This window comes from Pelophylax lessonae (assembly GCF_965119305.1).
Source record: "Pelophylax lessonae genome assembly, chromosome: 1".
Classification (NCBI taxonomy): Eukaryota; Metazoa; Chordata; class Amphibia; order Anura; family Ranidae; genus Pelophylax; species Pelophylax lessonae.
In genome coordinates this window covers 751,369,501-751,392,146 of record NC_138768.1, presented here as the reverse complement: position 1 = coordinate 751,392,146, position 22,646 = coordinate 751,369,501, and the positions used below count along the sequence as shown (strand labels likewise).

Genomic DNA, 22,646 nt, shown 5'->3' with positions numbered 1-22,646 from the left:
AGTTCTGGGATCAGATGCCAACCTGATTGGGGGGGCATTAAATTGGAGAGATTGTCTGGCCCGGTCCTTTCACTGCAAACCCGAGGAAGGGTTTGGAGCAGCCTCTGATCAGAGTATGCAGGTATGCATCCAGAGAATGCAGGTATGCATCTTTTAGGTCGATCGTCGCCATGAAAGTTTCTCTGAAAAATAGCTCTCTCTTCATGAAGATAGTGTCCATCTTTAATTTTTTGTAAACACTTTTGTTGACTTCCTTTAAATTCAGGACCAACCTGTATTTCCCCAAAGGATTCTTTCTGATGAAAACATGCAAATAGAACCCCCATAACTTTGCTCTTGAGGGATGGGGGAAATGACTCCCTGATCCAGAAACCCCTGGATTACATTCGTCATGGCAGCTGCCATATCTGAGTCCTTCGGCAGTGGAGTCACCCAAAAACGATTTGGGGCTATATATGATTAAATTCTATCCTGTATCCATTGTCTATTAGATCCAAGATGAACTTGTTTGTTGTACCCCTCTGCCAAGAGGGTAGGAAAGTCCCCAGCCTCCCTTCTACCCTGCAAGGGGAGTCATTGGCTTTTGTCTTTAGTTTGGGAGGGATTAAACAGAAATCCCCCTCTGCCTTTGCCCTTCCTCTGTTGCCAGGGTCTATTTTGGTCTTTTTGTCTGAGTTCTTTTGACCGGCTTTCCTGAAAGGACGAAAAGGCTTTTTGGACTGTTTCTTTGGTATTGGAAAACCTTTTTTGTCTGTAGAACTCTCCAAAACCAAATCCAAGTCTCCACCGACTATTAAGCCACCCTTGAATGGTAATGAGCATAATTTCACTTTAGAAGCTGCATCCCTTGTCTAAGATTTGAGACAGCTCAACCATCTAGCTTAGTTTATGAGAGCTGTTTATCTAGCTGAAAACCTGATGGCCTCTGCGGAAGCATCAGCAATATAAGCAACGGCTTTGTTGAGAATGGGGAGTGAATCCAAAGTCTCCTCTTTAGCGGTGTTCTTTTCCAGGGAAATTTTTAACTGCTTCAACCAGAGGTCCAGTGTTCTGGCTACACAGGTGGACGCAATGGCTGACTGAAAGTTAGCAGCTCCTGCATCCTATGCCTTCTTTAAATAACCTTCATCCTTTCTATCCATTCTATCTTTAAGCACCCCTGTGTCCTCCAATGCGGCCTGTATGGGGAATGTTCTTGCCTGTTTTGACTGTAAACCTACATAGAGCTTATGTACCGATAAACTTTGGCTTTTTCTTCTAACCCCAAAGTATCCTAAATAATTTTCAGTAAACTGTCTGCTTTTTTTTTTTTGCACTCGACTTGCTTTTTTTTTTTCTTACTTGTTCTTCAGCGTTAGAATTTTCACTGGAGTTATCTTCCAGTTGTTGAAAATTGTGGAGGGGGAGATCAAGGCCTATAAGAGAAAAAAAAAGGTATAATGGCACCTTCCCCCATGTGAATACTATGTGTGAAAAGAAAGGATAATTGGATAAATAGCACAAAAATCTTATTGTGAATTTTGTACTATTTATCCAATTTTGAGGGTCCATATGGATCAAAGAATGTAGATTTTAATGTATTCTGTATTCAAATAAAATATTCTTTGTTATTTTTTATATATATATTGTTTGAATTTTGTATATGCATACACAGATATTCTATGAGGCACATTTAAATCCCCCTCGGTATAGTTCCACCAACTCTTTGGTTGCTCTATACTCCCCCCCCCCCCCCCTTTCTTTTCACACATTATCTTCCAGTTCTATCATCCCCTGTTCTTCTATGACTGAAGCGGACATGTGGGCCTGCAGTACTGTGCTAGCATATGAAGTGCTGGGAAGAGACGTCCGCGGATCCTTGTTCTTGCAGAGATGATCTAAAAGACTTAAAGGTTTTAACCATCTCTGTATTCATGGTATCCAGCAACTTTCTAAACATAGAGCGTGTTTCTTTTTTAGTTATTGCATCAATGCAGTCTTGGCAAAGCACTTTTTCTAAACAGATGACAATTTTTGTTTGCACGAGGCACGTTTCTTTTTGGGGACATCCCCCTGAACTGCTCTGCAAGGCACGAGCGAACATCGAGCTGTAAAGACATAGCCAGGTGCAACAACAAAAAAACACACACTGGAGAGAGGAAGACCAACGGTGACCCTCACACCTTGCAAACTATTAAGTGTGTATAACAAACAGGCTACCGCTAGTGCCCCTCCACCAGTGTCAGATAACAGTGCTAATGAGCCTACATCATTCGCCTACCTTAGGGCCAGGATCTGCGTTCGTCCCCTGATCCACCTCCTCTGCAGAAGCCACCTCCATTGCAATGCAGGGAGTCTAAGGATTGCCGCTTCCTTATGTGCACCGCAATGCCCGAATAGGCACCACTCCTATCTGTCCCTGCAGGCCCCAAACCGGATCCTGTGGATTGGGACGCCGATCCTTTGGTGCAGCGCTGTTTTTCCCCCTTTTCTTTCATCCGGGATGGTCCAGGACAACGGCGGACCACAGACAAGATGGCCACTGTGTTAGTTGCGCTGCACTGCCTGGAGGATACTGGCCGGAAATGACATGTTCTGCAATGCCTGCAAGGACCGGGTAAGCCTCTGCTGTGGCTCCCCCCTATTGGACACCAAAAACAGGGAGAAGGGCTCCCCCAACCCCCCCCATACCAAAGGTATCAGGGGGACCCGAGTTCCCCAGCTAACCCTCCCTAGGGACACCGCCCCAGTTAAGGAGAGGCCAGGGTAGGGAGGCTGAGGAAACACAAAAAAACTGAGGAACTATGGTCTCACACCTGTATCTAAACTAATGTGGATTGTTTCTCCTATCCTAGGTGGAAGGAGCCTATCTTTAATTAAGCCGTTCTGGAAGAGGACTGGGAAAAAATTGTTCATTTGTATACTTTTAATAAGTAACACGAGGTAACAAGGATCAACTGACACTTATGGGTCAAGATCACTGTGCAGAAGCATTTCATAACCTGTTATGAAAAACCAGGCAAAAATTTGCAAAAACATATCTTTGTACCTTTTCTACCTGCCGGGGGATTTAACATTCTGTTTATCCAATCTTGTGATGATCACAGATCTGTCACAATGCATAGCCAGACAGGTGACAGTCAGGCTTGATTGCCAACCATCTGTTATTTTGCAGACATCGGCGAAAACAAATCTAAAAACGTAGTCCGTGAATGTTTGTCTCTTTGTCTGCACACAACACCAAGTCATCAAATATAGTTAACAAAAAGACATACAGCTCATGTAAAAACAGCACACTATGGGCTCTTTCACACGGCCGCTCAGTTTTTTTCTTCCGCTCCGGCGCTTTTTTTTTTTTTGCACGGACACGGATGACATTTGTGTTATCCGCTCCGTATGTCCGCATATCATCCCATCCGTTTGCGGATGATATACGGACATAATGTATGTCTATGGGCATTGCGGCACATCCGATTTTGCATCCGTTCCGTTTTTTAAACGGAACAAAAATAGGGTTCTGTTCCGTTTCAAAAAACGAAACAGAACTGAAAGGACGAAAATTGGATGTCAGCGGATGGTCATCCGCTGACATTCACAATGCCATTGACATACATTATGTCCGTATATCATCCGCAAAAAAATAGGATGATATACGGACATGCGGAACGCCCGTGTGAAAGAGCCCTAACACGTTTCAGTCATGGCTACAAAACACCATTTCATATATACCCTTCAACCTTTACAGAGGAAGGCGGAGTTAATCAATTACCATTCCACACTTCATTTAAAAACAAAACCCCCATCATAATAAAATCTGTATATCTCGCAACAAATTAGCAATACTCAAGAGAAAGAAGTACTCTGAAAATGCAGAGATATTATTAATATAATTTAGGATAAACTTTTATGTCCTAATGTTGATTCAAGCCCAGGAGGATCCTGGAATCCAACCTTTAAATCCAGTATACTCTCCGTTCCAGGAACCTCCTGCACAATTGATCACCCCTTGCTGGAAAGAAAACCCTTTCAAATGCACAAAGAAAAAGAAAGACATAACATTGTGCACATCTGAAAAATGTCTTGACACAACAGTAGAGAAAAGCAGAGCATTAACATTGCTGCCAACACAGTAATGCGTCCCAGTGCCTTAATGCAACTGGCAATGATGGTAACAAGCAACAGAATAAAGAAACTTTTAATACATACATAAAAAAAAAATGAATTAAATTAAAGTCCCTGCCCCCACATAAATACATGCATGCAGCGAGTACGCCTAAACGATCGTGCCACACATGTGAGTTACAGTCATGTATGTTGGGAGTGGGATTAACTAATCTTCAGGCCTAAAATAAATGGGCATTTTAACATGTGCGCAAAAACGTTAAAAATAAAGCTCTGGTAGCAAAGTAAATACCATCAAAAGAAAGCTCTATTGGTCTCCCATCATGGGAAAGTGCTTGGAGCCCTGACAAGTGGATGTCTCCTTCCTAGAAAGCCACCGAAGGGGTGGGGGGATTTGGTCCAGTCCCTCCTTATAGCTAGCAAAAAGGGACAAAGTGCAACATGGGGTACAGAACATTGAAATATGGGTGTTTCGCCTTACTGCACAGTTGCCAATTTGCCACTAATTTATTTATTTAATTGCAAAGCATACTTTTACTGACAAGAGAACATTTTTTTGCGGACAGCCTGACCTATGTAAAACCTTAACAACTCGCATTTAATTTGGTTTTTCCTGCTTCAGCTTTGAAGCTTTCAGCGTCACACCTACCACTTGCTCTTGGACACAAAATGATTAGTAGGCCTCATGCACACTGGACGTTTTTATAGCTGCTGTTTTTGGAGTCAGATGTTTTTTTCTACAGCCAATAAATGCCCCAGCATGTTATCCTATGTGTCCATGCACACATAGGCTGTTATCAGCAGTTTTTGGCAGGGGCAGTTTATGGCTGTAAAAAAAAACTAATTGGTTTTGAGTGGCGTTTTCAGCTGAAAAAACACTCTAACGCGCTAACTGGCGTTTTTTGATTTCTTTTATTGCATAGCTTTTTTTAAGCCTAGGTTCTGTTTCGAGGTGTCATTCATGGAACATAGCCTGGGTTCACACTAGTGCATGGTGAACACCGAATGTGACATCACATGTGATGTCTGTGCGATGTGATCTGAGCCATATATTTTGTATGGCTCAAATTGCATCACATTTGCACCAAAATGTTGTAGGACCCTTTTTGCTACACATCTAAATCGCATTGCATGGGTGTGAACACCCATGCAATGCGATTCTGGCAAGCGCACTGCATTTCGAAATCTGTTTCAGGGTATCGTTCATGGAACATAAAGCCCCCGTTGACATTCTGCAAATTTGTCATGTTGAATCGCATGTCAAATCGGAAGTCTAGTGCCGGCAACGGCACAGGTTCACACAGAGGGCGGCTTCTAAATCATTCAGCTGAATGCGCACGATTTCAAACTCACATGTCAGTGCGACTTGGGGGGCGATTTGACAGACATCTGTATGGGTTTATGCACAGATGTCTATTGGAATCACCCTGTTGCCAAAAGTAGTGCAGAAACTACTTTTGGGAATCGGTGCAGCGCCGCAAAGTCAGGGCTGCACTAATTCGGACAGGGACGTTGCCGGCAATAGGCTCTGATTTGGCATGCGATTTGACATGTCAAATCTGCCCGATGTGAACAGGGGCTTAATGTTCCATGAACGACACCCCGAAATAGTCTGCAAAATGCAGTGAACTTGACAGAAAATGTGAACACCCATGCGATGCGATTTTGATGCAGGGAAAAAAGGGTCCATCTTTGCACCAAAATGTTGTAGGACTCTCTTTTCCCACCGCACCTAAACCTTTTTGCAAGGGTGTGAACACCTATGGGATGCAATTCTGGCAAGCTTTGCATTGTGGGATTGTTGGAGTTACTAAAATAGCAGAGGGGTGATTTTCAGCTAAAAACACCAAAAAAACGCTAACGCCAAAAATTGCTAAAAAACGCTAATGCAAAAAAAGCTAAAAAACGCTGTAAAACTCACTACAAAGTTACTGACGTTTATAACGTCCAGTGTGCGTGAGGCCGTAATGCTGATTCATAACACAAAGAGAAGGCAAGTGACAGAAAAAGCTGTTTAGATTGGCAAGTGAACCACAAGACTGGTAGAACAGAACAAATCCATTGGCACAGAAAACATTTAAAATTCTGGATTTCACCTTTTTAGGCAGCCAAAGAAAAATTCAGGTAAAATGTGTGGACTATACTAGTTTATACAGCCCCAGCTAATTGCCCGCTTCATAATGCAGCTGAATTGGAGATCTTCTAATGAACTGATTAGCGTGTAAACACAGCTACTAAATTTCAGGTACCAGGTGAGAGTAACGGGTAAACTAAAGATGGTAATCAACTAATAGTACATTAGGGGCCCATTCATAGCTGCACGTTGAAGCAAAATGCGTTTTACTGAGCTATATTGCAATGTATGTTAACACACAAACCACAGTGCGCTTAACGTGTTTGTTGTGAGATAAAAACACGACTTTTGGCACTCTATTGCACTATTAAAGCAGCGGGCAACACAACCCCAAAAGAGTGACAGCCATAAGAAATTTAAATGAGAGAAAGTAATTAGACTTTCTGGAATAACTCATGTTTTACATGCAGGTGTACTCAGATTACGTTCAAAAAGCAATGAGTGAACTGGTGTGCTGAGATGATGACTAGAAACCAATTTTCAAGTTTGAGAGCACTTAATCTAAACTGAAACGCTTGTGTAGCCAAAGCATTCCGATTTAATCCTGTATTGGTGCCAAAGACATTGTGAAAATGTCAGATTGTGCTTGAATGTTCAACTAAAGTCTGATGTCTTTTTCACCAGTTTTGTACACACAATGAAAATATTGGACGAATGATCGTCTGTTTTTTGTTGCAAAGTGATGTAATATATTGTATTGTAATGTATTCTCTAGTTTGAGCATGCATTGCTTTGATCTTCAGATATTTTTTTGGACTAATACTGTGCTGATTAACCAAAAATAGTAAGATCTGGTACCGTACAAGAAAGATTTCAGTGCTTGTCTCTTCGGATATTGTTGAACTGTCATGATCAGCTCTTGAAAGCTGTGTACTAACAATCAGAATATTGTATTTTGAGCGATGGGCGTTATGCTTAAAGCGACAGAAAGCTCAGATGTGAACAGGGGCCATTTTTAGAGCTGAGGCTTAGAGCAGAAAATCGCCCAAAAAGGCCTAGATGTGAATGGAGCCTAAGAGCCCAATCAGACAGGGGTGACATGACTTGCTGGGGCGACCTGTGAAGTCGCGGTGCACAGCGTTCACCCCGACCTCGGCGCGACTTGCACGGACTTCATATAATTGAAGTCAATGCAAGTCGCCTCCAGGTCGCCCCAAAGTAGTACAGGACCCTTTTTCTAAGTCGGAGCGACTTGTGTCGCTCCTATTAGAAGGGGTCCTGTGCTAATCAATGGCAGGCGACCGACCGCGACTTGTCAGGCGACCAAGTCGCCTGACAAGTCGTGCTAGTGTGAATGGACCCTAAAGCATTTTTATATATATATATATATATATATATATATATATATATATATATATATATATATATATACACATATACACACACATATATTTTGCTCAATAGCCACAAAGGATATATCAAACAAACACACTTTATGTGCATCAAATGCTTCTACAAACCAAGATGCTACCTCGGAAAACCGTAACATCATCACTGCACTGTACTATATAGCCTGTCCAGAAAGCAGAGCTGTGGGAGAAACCAAAAAGGCCTATCCACTATAGGTTGCCTGCAGTAAACCACTGGCGGATACAAGACCAGTCACCCTGCATAAAGATTATGAGCAGCCCTAACTGTTTTTTATTACAAGAAGCTCCTGCACAAAGGAAAGGTTTAATCCTAAATTACTGAACAGATCTGGAAGAAATACACAAAGCACACCAAGATTCAAGAATACGCATGCCAGCCTGTATTTAGACAATATTTGCTCTAAATAGGTTATTCAGGGTTGTCCAATTTCAGTCCTCAAGGGCCACACACAGAAGAGGATTTTAGAAGCTGGTTAAAATTGTGTGTTTACCTAATTTTTGTCTATTAAATAGTTAGATGTGCAATTAAGGGAGGGTGAAGGACCCACAATACTAAATCAGAAAGCACAGAAATTATAAATGTGAACAAAACAAATGTTTTCTCTTACAATTCAAGTTAAGATACCAGTCCCTCTGGTCATGCCTAGAATTCCAGATAGAGGCGCCAATAGAACAGATTAAAGAGATAGTGATGAGAGTGCCAAAGAGAAGCAAGATCTGCATGTTGGTGATTCTTTCCACGTTGGACAATTTCAGAGGAGGTCTTGTTGAATTCTAAACAAAGGCGAGAAATAATATTTTGTACAAGCTAGTTAGTTAGTACATTCTCATTATTAAGCGGATACAAAACAGTGATGGCTTATAGAGCTAGACCAGAATATAAATGTCTCGGTTTGGAATATTTGTAAGTAGACAAATCAATATGCACACACACACCTATCTATCCAACATAGGTCCATGAAACTATGGAAAGTGTGCCAAAAGTACATTTAGCAGGGGATATGTTCTGAGAACCCTGATGATCGGAAAAGACACAAACTGTGTCAAAGGAGCCTTATGCTGGTTACACATGGGCTAAAAACGGTTGGTTCGCCAGGAACGAGACTACTGTTGGCCCTTGTGTACAGCTCCTCGTTCGACAGAAGACAGTCTTCACAAACAGCTTCTGTCGAATGAGCATGCTGGGAAACCACCGCTGGCCGATCAGTGTGTTGTGGCATGTGGTGGGGGGGGGCAGTCCCCCTGTCAGTACAGCGATCTTCCCTGCTGAGCTATTGTGTTCGTATAGTGATCTGGAGGTTTCTTTTCACAAAATTATAGTATGCACCCAGGTTTAGATGAAAGCACTTCAGTAGCAAGACCATGGCCGTGAATTTTGCAGTCTATTAACATAATATATATTTGTAAAAAAAGGATGTGCAATGAGACTATGACAGAAAAAAATTCTCAATAAAAAGAGAAACTCACTCCACAGATATTGTCCTTTTAGGTAGAATGGTGCAGAGCTCAATGTCTGGCTGTACAAAACCCTAAGTGCTGATTTCCCAAATGTAGTAGTGACAAACAGAGAGCCAGACTCTAAACTGATGCCTATACCACCATAAATGTAAAAAGATAATTATGTAAAGTTGACCACTGATATATGGCTACTTTTGTGTTGAAAGTGGAACTAAACTTTTTGATTAAGGGCTCTTTCACACTTGTAGTCCACAAACGGACTCAGCTTTCCTCAGCGGGGGATCGATCATCCGATCCCCCGCAGAGCAGGAGGATGACAGCTGTGTCTCCGCGCCGTGTGTGGAGACACAGCTGTCAGTTCCCCATGCATCTCTATGGGGGAAATCGGATGGGAACGGACCGTCGGTCCGTTCTCATCCGATCCCATCCGATCCGCTGGACGGATGGAAAATAGGGTTTCCATCCGTCCAGATTTGACGGATCGGATGTCAGCGGACATGTCTCCCCTGACATCCGATCCCCCATAGGAATGCATGGGGGGACCGTTCAGATCCGCCAAAAAAACAAACAGGCGGATCTGAACGGATCGGTCCGCCTGTGTGAAAGGGGCCTTACATGATCTACTTTTGAGCCTTACGCTGCTAGCGTTGGTAAATAGATAAAAAGGTATATTATACTCGTTTTAAACTTTTTTTTTTACATTCCTTCAGTTTCTTCCTGGATTCTGGCCTAGGCCAAAATTATATCATACATTCCATAAGCCTTCATGAGCTATTTTTTTCCTTTCATCTGGAGGAAGGGCTTTTTTCAGCTAAGCACACCCTCCTGCCTGCATGCCTGAAGTAAAGACAGGTGGGTTGCAAGTTAGTAAATGCATGAATCATCTGCCCTTATGCAAGATGGCTGCAGCTAAAAATGCTGGGGGGGGGGGGGGGGGGGTTCAAACAATGGAGACATGGATGGGTGAGTTTACTTTGAATATTACAAATTAATGAAATCCTTTTTTTAGTTTGTAGTGCTCAATCACAGTTAAGTTCCTCTTTAACTTACTATAAAAGCAGGTAACTATTGCTTATCTAAATTAACATCTAAAATACCCCCTTACAAAATATAGCAAAATCTACCCCACTGGAACCCTTTAACAACAAAACAGAGAATCCCTTGAGAGAATGAAAACTCCTCCCACTAACAGGACTATCTTTATGAAAAAATATATTGGCACAATTGACTATGGATGCTCATAGTCTTTCTACAGGGATTAGATCGAAATGCCAAATCTGTATGCACCGCTCTCAAGCACCCTGCACAACTAAGCTTTACATCTATTGCCATGAATGAGGTAGGAGATGACCTGCCATCTCCAATTATCTCAAGGACAAACAGTCGTGTTAGGGATAGGTTTTCTAGGCTGCCTGATCAATTGCTCTGACTAAACCTTGATGGATGGTGAGCACAGTTAAATTGAGCAACTGGCATCTAATGTCTATGTAAGCTTAAATCTGACACAATGGTATTAATGGAATGGAAAGATGGCATCGGTGAGGTTTTTTTTCATTTGAGTTTTCTGAATTCAGATGTTAAAGTAGAACTCCTGGAAAAACTTTTTTTTTTTCAATTTGCATAGAGTAAGGGAGGGTCATAAATCCCATCAGTATTTTTATTTTTTTTGCCATTTGTGTCCCATTGGGAGATTTACCTTCACTTCCTGTCCCATAGCCAAGACACGTAGTGGGAGGAAACCCATGCAAATTAAGAGAATCCATTGGGGACCCCTAGGTCACCAGAACTAGTGTCCCCATTGTAAAATTTTCCTTCTGTTGCTTTTCTGGGGACAACCCAAAATTTCTACTTTCACATTCAATGATAAAACAGTACAAATAGAGAGGGTGAATCTCCCTGACGAGGGCACAGACAGCAAAAAAAAAAAAAAACAGGTGTTCTAATCCATCTCTACTCCATCCAAAACGAAAGAAAAAGTTTGATCTTTAGTTGTACTTTCAGCAACAATGAAGTTTGCGACAGACAGAATGATGAAGGTATGGATTACCTGCATTAGTTTTGTGTCATGGCCTGTGTAAACAACTATTCCATGGACCCACTGTGTGTTCCTCAGCTGGGCTCCTCTCAGAAGGATGTGGTCTGGGCCTAGCGGGACAGTCCTAGAAAACACAGACAAAAATCAAACTTCCTCCTGGTGATACCCTATCAAATGCAGATAAAAGACAAGGGGCTCAATTCACAAAATGTTATCCATCGTTTTAAGATTGGAGGTCAAATAGCCCAAAACATTTTTCAAAAAATTCTTTGCTTACAGCAGAATATGAACAAAAGAAAAGAAAACAGCATTGGGTTCCCCTACAATCTATACCAAGCCCTTATTGAACCCTGGCCCAGTGGTTGTGCAGAGGGTGACTTATTGGAATCCGACAGTCCCTTTTAAAAAAGGGGGCCCCAGGATTCTGGCCTCCTATGTGAATGAGTATGGGGTACATAGTACACCTACTCATTCACCAAAAAATTGGCCACAGTAAACTAAAACCCAGAGCCAGTTTGAGGCAAGTCCTTTATTTAAAAAAGTGAAAAACAAAATAAATGGCCCTAAAGTAAATTCAGCATTTAACAGACATTTTAGGGCTTGTGAAAGAAGGTTTACCATTGGGGACAGCCAGAGTGTATGGAGTTAATAAAGTCCAGTTGTTGTCAACACTTTAAATCCCACTCTGGCAACTACCTGGTGCCAAGTTCTCAGCACCAATTTTTAATACGAAAGTTGACATACAGTGGGGAAAAATGGGACTTGACTTACCGTAAAATCCATTTCTCTGATGTTCATTAACAGACAGCTACTGATCTTCTTAACCATTGGGTTATACTGCCCCCTACAGGAGTAGGACACTGGCAGAATAAAAGTCTGGCTACGCCTATGGGTAGTCCCAGGGGGTATACTCCCTCTCCCTGCTATAGGTCCTGAGTTTTGTTACAAGCAGTGTCAGAAGAATAACAACTTCACAGAGGGGTGGGTGCTGTGTCCATCAATTAACATCAGACAAATGGATTTTACGCTAAGTCAAAAATCCCATTTTCGCTTTCGTTCATTGATGGATACAGCTCCTGGTCTTCTTAACCATTGAGATGTCCCAAAGCAATGTTAAACATAAGGGGTCGGAAACAGCTAAAAATTAACTCCCAAGGCAAACTATAAGCAACCAGGAGCTCAACCAAAACAACAGGAGCTCACCTGAAAAAGAAATACACCCTCAAAGAGGACCAGGTCCTCTAAACAGCAGCCTGCCAAAAACCTGCGGCCAAAAGAAGGATCCACAGATGCCAACACATTCAGTCTATAGAACTTTGTGAAAGTGTGCAATAATGACCAGGTGTTCGCCTTGCAAACCTACGTCACTGACGCCTGATGACAGAAGGCCCAGGAGGCACTGAGTGCCCAAATAGAATGCACCTTAACAGGGAAAGGAGGAATCTAACTCTTGATGGAATAGGCCTGAACCACCATCTGTCTGAATCATCTGGAAATGGTCAGAGAGGAAGCGGACAACGCTTTCCAAGGTCCATCCGTAAGCACAAATAGCGAGTCTGACTTCCTAAAAGACTCCGTAGTTGCCAGGTATACCCTAATTGCTCGGACCACATCCAAGGCATGCAAAGCAATTTCCTCTGGATGTTTAGGCATGGGACACAGAGAAAGCAAAACAATGTCTTCATTCAACTGAAAATCTGAGAAAACCTGAGGCAGGGACGACGGACAGAGGCGAAGAACCACCTTATCTCTGTGAACCACCAAGTAAGAATATCAGGATAACGCCGCCAATTACGACACCCTGCGCAAAGAGGTGATGGCCACCAAAAAGGCTACCTTCTGGGACAGCGCAAGCAGGGGAATCTCCTGAAGATTCTCAAAAGGAGGCTTCTGGAAGACAAATAGAGGTCCCAAGGTGGCAACAGAGACCGCACCGGAGGGGTCAAGTGCCTAACTCCCTGAAGAAAAGTACATACCAGGGAGTATGTGGCCAAGGGCTGTTGAAAGAAGACTGCTAAGGTTGACACCGGACCCTTGATAGTACTCAAGGCCAGTTTCTGATGAACCCCCCGTTGAAGGTAGGTCAAGATCTGAGCCACCGAAAAAGAGTGAGGATGAACCCCAAGAGACTCAATGTACATCTTCCACGTACAATAGTAGATCTTCCTAGAAGTAGATTTCCTAGCTTTTAACGGCATTGGAATCAGCGACTCAGACAAAACCTCCATTCATCAGCACCTGGCATTCAACAGCCAAGCTGTTATAGCCAGCGACTGTAAAGAGGATGGAAGATTGGTCCTTGGGACAGCAGATCCTTCCTGAGAGGAAGCTCCCAAGGAATGTCGGCCACCAGCCCTATTAGATCGGCGTACAAAGCCCGGCAAAGCCAGTCTGGGGCCACCAAGGTGACCGGAATCCCTTCTGCCTCGATTCTGCTTAGAAGTCTTGGCAGAAGCTTGAGAGGAGGGAAGATGTAAATCAGACGATACTGACCCCTGGGGCCACCAGTGCATCTATGGTGCCCGCCAGAGGATCCCGTGACCGAGCCACAAACCTCTGCACTTTTCTGCTGAGCAGAGAAGCCAACAAATCCACCTCGGGGATGCCCCACCGGAGGCGCAACTGATGAAACCCCTCCGGATGAAGGCACCACTCCCCTTGGTCCAACGCCTGCCGACTGGGGTAATCTGCCTGACGTTTTTCCACCCCTGGATTGTGTACGGCAGGAGGGCTGGAACTAACCATTCTGTCCATCGTAGAATGCTGGCTACCTCCAGAGCCGCCAGTTCCAAGACATTGATCGGTAGTCTGGACTCTTCCAGTGTCCAGATCCCGAGCAGCATTTTTGCCAAGGACACCTCCCCAGACAGACAGGCTGGCATCCATGGTGAGCACTGTCCAATACAAGGGGAGGAAGGATTTGCCCAGCCGAAGCGCCGGAGATTGAAGCCATTATATGAGGTTGTTCTGATTGTCCAGAGACTGCGAATTCTTGTCCCATTTGGCCAGAATCTTTGGTAAGATGGGGGGACAGATGAAGGGGGGGTGCCTGATGGGAAGGAGAGGAACCCAGGGGTCTGACTGTCCCATGGAGGGGCCCACATCCACCCCAAAACCCTCCGGGGGGAGAGGGGACAACTACTCACCATACTAGGAACCATGTACCCCTCCAGATAGAACCCCCTCGGCATTGATATGGGGGGCTGTCAGCCAGGAGGAATGCTGCGCCCGGGGCCGAGACCCAGTCGTATGAGACCTTGCGAGGCAATGATTTGCAGGCCAGCCCCTGTCCAGTGGGGCTATGTCACGGCCAACCTAGCGCTGAGCTGAGGTCTGTGCGCGCTCGCTGGCCTAGATTATCTAATTACCCAGTCTGGCAATGGACTGTAGATCTCACAGGAAAAAAGCAGGAGAAAAAAAATCTATCTAAAAAGAAATAAATTGTTAGGACCAGAGATCCCAACAAGGAACTAGGTCCTTACTCCTACTATGCAGGAAAAAAAACTAGTAAGTACTTATAGCAGAGAGAGGGAGTATACCCCCTGGGACTGCCCATAGGCATAGCCAGACTTTTTTTCTGCCTAGTGTCCTACTCCTATAGGAGGCAGTATAACCCAATGGTTAAGATGATCAGGATCTGTGTCCGTCAATGAACAAAAGAGAATTATTTGATCCCCTGCAGATTTTGAAAGTTTGCCTACTTACAAAGAAATTAAGGGTCTATAATTTTTATCACATGTGTATTTTAAATGATAGAGACAGAATATCCACCAAAAATACAGAAAAAACACGATTCCAATGTTATAAAATGTTATAAATGCAGTTCAGTGAGTAAAATAAGTATTTGATCTCCAATTAACCAAAAATAATTCTGGCTCCCACAGACTGACTACAATATGTGCTCATGTGCTACACAGATTAGCCCCGTTAATTTAGGAAGGTGCTCCTAACAACAACTTATGTGTATAAAAGACACCCATCCATAGAATCTCTTTCATTCAAACCTCACCATCACGGGCAAGACCAAAGAGCTGTCAAAGGACGTCAGGGACAAGACTGCAGACCTGCACAAGGCTGGAATTGGCTAGAAGACCATCAGCAAGAAGCTCACGAGAAGGAGACAACAGCTAGAGAGATTATTCGCAAATGGAAGAAATGCAAAAATAACCATTAAATCGCCCTTGGTCTGGAGCTCCAATGCAATATTTCACCTCATGGGGTAAGGATGATCATGAGAAAAGTGAGGGATCAGCCCAGAACTACACAGGAGGAGCTCGTGCATGATCTCAAGGCAGTTGGGACCACAGTAACCAAGCAAACCATTGGTAACACAATACGCCGCTATAGATTGAAATCCTGCAGCGCCTGCAAGGTCCCCATCCTCAAGAAGGCACGTGTACAGGCCCACCTGAAGTTTGCCAATGAACACAAATGATTCAGGGAAGGATTGGGAGAAAATGCCGTTGTCAGACGGGACCAAAATTGAGCTCTTTGGCATTACCTCAACTTGTCATGTTTGGAGGAAGAAAAATGCTGACTATGACCCTAAGAACACCATCCCTACAGTCAAGCACGGAGGTGGAAACATACTTTGGGGCGGTTTCTCTGCTAAAGGCACAGACCCAATTTGCCACATTGAAGGGCCAATAGAAGGGGGTCGTGTATTGTAAAATCTTGCAAAACTTCTTCCCTCAGCCAGAACACTGAAAATGGGTCGTGGATGGGCCTTCCAGCACGACAATGACCCTAGACATACCCCCAAGGCAACAAACCAGTGGCTCAAGAAGCAGCACATTAAGGTCATTGAGTGACCCAATAAGTCTCCAGATCTTAATCCTAAAGAAAATGTATGGAGGGAGCTGAAACTTCCGAGTTGCCAAGCAACAGTCAAGAAACCTTAAAGCGGTTGTATCCCGCTTTTTGACACTTTTACCTACAGGTAAGCCTATAATAAGGCTTACCTGTAGGTACAAATAATATCTCCTAAACCGGCACGGTTTAGGAGATATTTACAGTGCATGCAGCCGCTCGCGCGAGCGGCGCATGCGCTCTGAAGGTCCAGGGGGACCTTCAATTAACTTGCCGGGAAAATCACTCCCGCGCGCATGCGCGGGAGTGACGTCATCGCGGCTCCGGCCAATCAGCGCGCTGAAGCCGTCTCTTCCGGCCAATCAGCGCGCCGGAGCCGCCGAACCCGGAAGAGACGACGAGGGATCATGGCAGCGCCCGCATCGATGTCCGGGGGTCCGTGTCGGGGCTTCGTTTTAAGGTAAGTTAAACATAATGGGCTAGTATGCGATGCATACTAGCTCATTATGCCTTTGTCTTGCAGGTTTTTTTTTTTTTATTTTTTTTTTTATAGGGTTTACAACCGCTTTAAGGATTTAGAGAAGATTTTTAAAGAAGAGTGGACCAAAATTCCTCCTGAGATGTGTGCAAACCTGGTAACCAACCACAAGAAACATCTTACCTATTTGCTTGCCAACAAGGGTTTCTCCACTAAGTCATGTTTTGCTTGGGAAGCAAATACTTAATTTACTGAACTGCAACTCAATTTATACCAATCGCCTTCCTTATTTCTGGATTTTTGGCTGATATCCTGTCTCTAGCATTTAAAATCTGCCTATGATAGATCCTTAATTTCTTTGTAAGTGGGCATACGTACAAATTCTGCACGGGATCAAATACCGTATTTATTGGCGTATAACACGCACTTTTTCCTCCTAAAAATGGAGGAAAAAGCAATAGTGCGTGTTATACGCCGATATTAAAAAAAAAAAAAAGGCCAGGAAGCAGCGCAGAGAGCAGAAGGGGGCAGGCCGGGCCGAGGAGAAGGAAGGACGAGCTGTTATAGGAAGTCCCGCCTCCTCTGCCAAAGCTGTTTATTTAAAATTTAAGCTTTTTTTCCTTAAATTTCTCTCCTAATAATGAGGTGCGTGTTATACGCCGATAAATACGGTAATTATTTTCCCCCCTGTATCGAGTCAAACAGTCTGTGGTTAGAAGGTTTGGCTATCACAGAGATTAAACTTTATCGAATTCCAGTAACACTCAGACATTAGGCACCGTGTCTCCAAATGATAACACCGATACACCAATGTATTGCAAACTCTAAATACAAAAGGCAGGCCAGAACTAATGTCGACTACAAAGCACTTAGACAGCAAATGAATTGTGTAGGAAATGTTCAACAATGTCCATTTGAGCACGCAGGTTACATGAGGACAATGACAGCAGTTAACTCGCTGTACAGTCTAAAGACAGACAAAAAACTCTAACATGCACAACTAAAGCATTTCCCAAACCAAGGAGAAAAAACCAAGAGCAAAAATGTAATACATTGTAGCTTACTAACAGTTCGATGTGTTGGCTAAGAAGGGGGGTAGGTGGCTCTTCCTTTCCCCTCTCTTTCTTTGTATTAAATATCAGACTACATATATATGCACTGTATTGCAGATACAAGCATATGCACCCTGCATCGGCTTCTGATGAGTGGAAAGAACTCATGAGCCCTTTTCGATTCTACACCATTCCTACCATCTGATTAAGCATTTGCTTTTACAGTCATGATCAATGTATTTTTTAGAGAGGTTTAGGTCACTAAAACACCATCCATACCACAGTGGTGTGGCGACATGTATGTGTATATACATGTACTATGTGTTAATGAGCAATGCTATTCACTGCATTTTGTTAGACACAATATGTGTTTATGTATTAACAAACATGATATTATATATCGATTTTTCCTCTTACAATTAGATGTGGTTATTGCATTGCTTTTGCTGTTCCAGCAAGCACTGGTGATTTTGTCACAGCTTGTCCTCATCACTTCCTGTAATTTGAATTGAAAGTGCAAGCAAGATTATCTTCCTTCCAAGCTATGTTGAATACTACAAATTCCCCTGCCCCTATGTAATGGAGATAGAGAAAAAGATGTGTTTGTAGTCAAATTAGGAAAGCAGTCCTGGTGAAAACTGAGGCTCCCTGCAGATACAGTTAAGTGAGTAAAAACTGCAGACCAGGAACAAGTGTGTTATTCACAGGATTATTGGCTGAATTTAAAGAAAAAAAAGAAAATAAATGCAACCACTTCATCGGAGGACTGCGTAGCTGCAAAATATTGCATTTTTGTTAGTAGGTTTAGATATACAAACCCAATTTCAAAAAAGTTGGGACACTGAACAAATTGTGAATAAAAAAAGGAATAGACTAATTTACAAATCTCATAAACTTTTATTTTATTCACAATATAATATAGATAACATATCAAATGTTGAAAGTGAGACATTTTGAAATGTCATGCCAAATATTGGTTCATTTTGGATTTCATGGGAGCTACACATTCCAAAAAAGTTGGGACAGGTAGCAATAAGGCTCCTTTCACACACTCCGTCCGTTGGACGGAGTCCGTTTTTCTCAGCGGGGTATCGAGCCGCCGGTCCCCCACTGAGCAGGAGTGTGACAGCTGTGTCTCCGCGCTGTGCGGAGACACAGCTGACAGTTCCCCATGCATCTCTATGGGGGAAATCGGATGTCAACGGACTGTCAGTCCGTTCTCACCCGATCCCATCCGATCCACTGGACGGATGGAAAATAGGGTTTCCATCCGTCCAGATTTGACGGATCGGGTCGGATGTCAGCGGACATGTCTCCGCTGACATCCGATGCCCCATTGGAATGCATGGGGGGACCGTTCAGATCCGCCAAAAAAACGGACAGGCGGATCTGAACGGTCCGCCTGTGTGAAAGGGGCCTGAGAGGCCGGAAAAGTTTAATGTACATATAAGCAACAGCTGGAGGACCAATTTGCAACTTATTAGGTCAATTGGCAACATGATTGGTTATAAAAAGTCTCTCAGAAGTCAAGATGGGCAGAGGATCACCAATTCCCCCAATGCTGCGGCGAAAAATAGTGGGGCAATACAAGTTTTAATAATAGGTTTCTCAGAGAAAAATTGAAGAGAGTTTGAAGTTATCATCTACAGTGCATAATATCATCCAAAGATTCAGAGAATCTGGAACAATCTCTGTGCGTAAGGGTCAAGGCCGGAAAACTATACTGGATGCCCGTGATCTTCGGGCCCTTAGACGGCACTGTATCACATACAGGAATGCTACTGTAATGGAAATTACAACATGGGCTCAGGAATACTTCCAGAAAACATTGTCGGTGAACACAATCCACAGTGCCATTCGCCTTTGCCGGCTAAAACTCTATAGGCCAAAAAAGAAGCCATATCTAGCTATGATCCAGAAGCGCAGGCATTTTATCTGGAACAAGGCTCATTTAAAATGGACTGTGGCAAAATGGAAAACTGTTCTGTAGTCAGACGAATCAAAATTTGAAGTTCTTTTTGGAAAACTGGGACGCCATGTCATCCGGACTAAAGAGGACAAGGACAACCCAAGTTGTTATCAGTGCTCAGCTCAGAAGCCTGCATCTCTGATATGGAGTTGCATGAGTGCATGTGGCATGGGCAGCTTAGACATCTGGAAAGGCACCATCAATGCTGAAAGGTCTATCCAAGTTCTAGAACAACATATGCTCCCATCCAGTGTCGTCTCTTTCAGGGAAGACCTTGCATTTTCCAACATGACAATGCCAGACCACATACTGCATCAATTACAACATCATTGCTGAGTAGAAGAAGGATCCGGGTACTGAAATGGCCAGCCTGCAGTCCAGATATTTCACCCATAGAAAAAATTTGGCGCATCATAAAGAGGAAGATACGACAAAGAAGACCTAAGACAGTTGAGCAACTAGAAGCCTGTATTAGACAAGAATGGGACAACATTCCTATTCCTAAACATGAGCAACTTGTCTCCTCAGTCCCTAGACATTTGTAGACTTATAAAAAGAAGAGGGGATGCCACACAGTGGTAAACATGGCCTTGTCCCAACTTTTTTGAGATGTGTTGATGCCATGAAATTTAAAATCAGCTTATTTTTCCCTTAAAATGATACATTGTCTCAGTTTAAACATTTGATATGTCCTCTATATTGTATTCTGAATAAAATACTGTAATTTGAAAAACTTACACATCATTGCATTCTGTTTTTATTCACAATTTGTACAGTGTCCCAACTTTTTTGGAATCAGGTTTGTACATTAATGCTAACAGTCTCAATTTTTTTGTAATCTCTGCAAAATATTACTAGCAGGATTAAAAGAACATAACGATGCTGGGTCAATTTTTATTTTGAGTAATACAGTATATACACACCACACACACTGAAGCCTCAGGAGTATCCTGTGAGGCTCTTGTCACTGCTCTGACTTATTCACTTAGGTGTGTAAATTTCACATTAAGGCCCAATTCAGATGGGTGCTGATGCCTGTGAATGTATGTCTTGTTTATGCAGATCCAGGTGCTGCAGGCAGGTGATCAATTCATGTCTATTGGGATGCAGTGGCTACACGGACACAGACGCCTGTCCTAATTTGACAGCTGGAGGGTTGAGCGGTCTTGAGTGCTGACTGTCTGCAATTTTAGTCAGATTGTTATGTGAATGGTGACCCTTAAACAGAGTACAGTTTCCAAAAAGGTAAACAAAGCAATGACTGACAACAGCAGATATAACAGGCCAATAACAAGTGGAGTACAAACATGGTTAAAGAGTTACTCCACTTTTGTTGAGGAAACAAACATTCCCCTCTGGGCAATCTATGTACATTGCAAGGATTATAACAACCTTTGCTGCAGATTCCTACCTTTTGTTATTCTGAAGAAATCACGGTTTGTTTCTCTGTGTTGAGTCTAATGGGAGTGGTTTTATAATTATCAATCAGCTGTAAAGCACTAAGGCTCCATTCACACTACCGCGACTTGTCAGCCTGACAAGTCGCGGTCCTTGCAGTGCTACAGGACCGGTTCTAATAGGAGCGACACAAGTCGCTCCGACTTAGAAAAAGGGTCCTGTACTACTTCGGGGCGACCTCGGAGCGACTTGCATAGACATTATATGAAGTCCGTGCAAGTCGCGCCAAAGTCGCGGTGCACGGGACTTGTGAGGTCGCTCCCGAAGTCGTGCCGCTGCAGTGTGAATGCGGTCTAATGAGGAAAGCTGCTGGGCCTGCATGTCTTTAGACGTGTTCCAGGGCTCAAACAATCATAATCAGAGTTAGACAGACTCTCATTCAACGCACACACAAACAGACTAACCTGTTGATCAGGCAAAGGCTACATGTTCGGCAGTTTATTAAGGCACTTCCTGATTAGGGCAGATGTGCAATGCAAAGACCTGAACTATAGGGCTGAGTAACGACCTGCTTGTTATGTGTGGGCACAGCACAAATCAGGTGATTATGGCTTACCAGGAAAACAATCATGTCACTGTTGCACTGTGACCTTAGCAGCCACCTCATAGGCGACCCACTCAGGAGGGCGAATCGATCATCAAAATACAATTTCAAGTTTGAACACCACTACACTGTTCATCCAAGGCTTGTGTCAGTGGTGTCCTCATAGTAAATGTACATTTGGCTGAATTGTGCATTTTTATCTAAAAATTGTTTTTACAGAATTAATGCATGGAGGGCAAATATTGTAAAGTCCCTCTTGCCTATGGGCACATATAACACAAAGGTTTTTAAAATTTCATAGAAATACATTTTTTAGTTCTAGTATACACAACTTGACCTCATTTAAGAAGTCACTCATTGACACTCACACGATTTGTCAGAGAGACAGCCCATGGCAGTGGGAAGCAAAGTAAAGCTCCAATCATCTAGAGCCAAAACTGCGGCCTGGGGGCCAGATGCAGCCCTTTGGTTGCTTTTATCTGGCCCTTGGGGCACTATTCCTTCCACTGACACCAATGATGTGGTACTATTCCTCCCACTGACATCAATAATGGGGCATTATTCCTCCCACTGACACCAATAATGGGGCACTATTCTTCAGACACCAATGATGGGGTACTATTCCTCCCACTGACACCAATGATGGGGCACTATTCCTCCCACTGACACTAATAAGGTTACAGTATTCCTTCCACTAACACCAATGATGTCACAGTTTTCCTCCCACAGACACCAATGATGGGGCATTGGTACTCACACCAGGGCATTTTCTATTCCTACTGGCCACAGCCCAGCCCCTCTACAGTCTGAAAGACAACAACAAACTGGCCCCTTGTTTAGAAAGTTTGGAGAGCCCTGCTCTAGAAGAATAGTGGTTCATTGTTCAGGTAAATTACTGAGTGGTGGAGCTATTCTATGCAAGTGTATTTATATTTAAAATAGGTTTTCTTTATACACAATATACTTTCACGATAGGCTTGTAAATTATCCCTGTTAGAATAAGTGTGGGGGTTTTTACCAGCACAAATGTCTTTTTTTTTTTTTTTTTTTAAATATATTTAACAACATGTCAGGAAAGTTTATCATGCATTTCCAGAGTGTCAGCTGGTCTATTTTCAGCCTTGTTAAACCATGCTGATACATTATTTATAGATCTCTGGATGAGCGATCAGCAATATCTAGGCCATCTACCATAGAGATCGCTGAAGTCACCTGACATAGTTGAACTTGAAACACAA

The 22,646-nt window shown here is 43.2% G+C and overlaps 1 protein-coding gene across 4 annotated transcripts in view; it reads right to left on the bottom strand.

Moving 5' to 3' along the window:
* The window catches only part of ATP8A1 (ATPase phospholipid transporting 8A1), a 473,872-nt gene that overhangs the window by 191,875 nt on the left and 259,351 nt on the right, over nucleotides 1-22,646 (bottom strand). For all 4 annotated transcript variants that reach the window (XM_082272128.1, XM_082272127.1, XM_082272129.1 and 1 more), the window contains 2 exons: nucleotides 11,111-11,222; nucleotides 8,214-8,379 (listed from right to left, as the gene is read on the bottom strand). In XM_082272128.1, coding sequence (XP_082128254.1) covers nucleotides 8,214-8,379; nucleotides 11,111-11,222 — 278 coding nt within the window. The remainder of the gene's footprint in view (nucleotides 1-8,213; nucleotides 8,380-11,110; nucleotides 11,223-22,646) is intronic.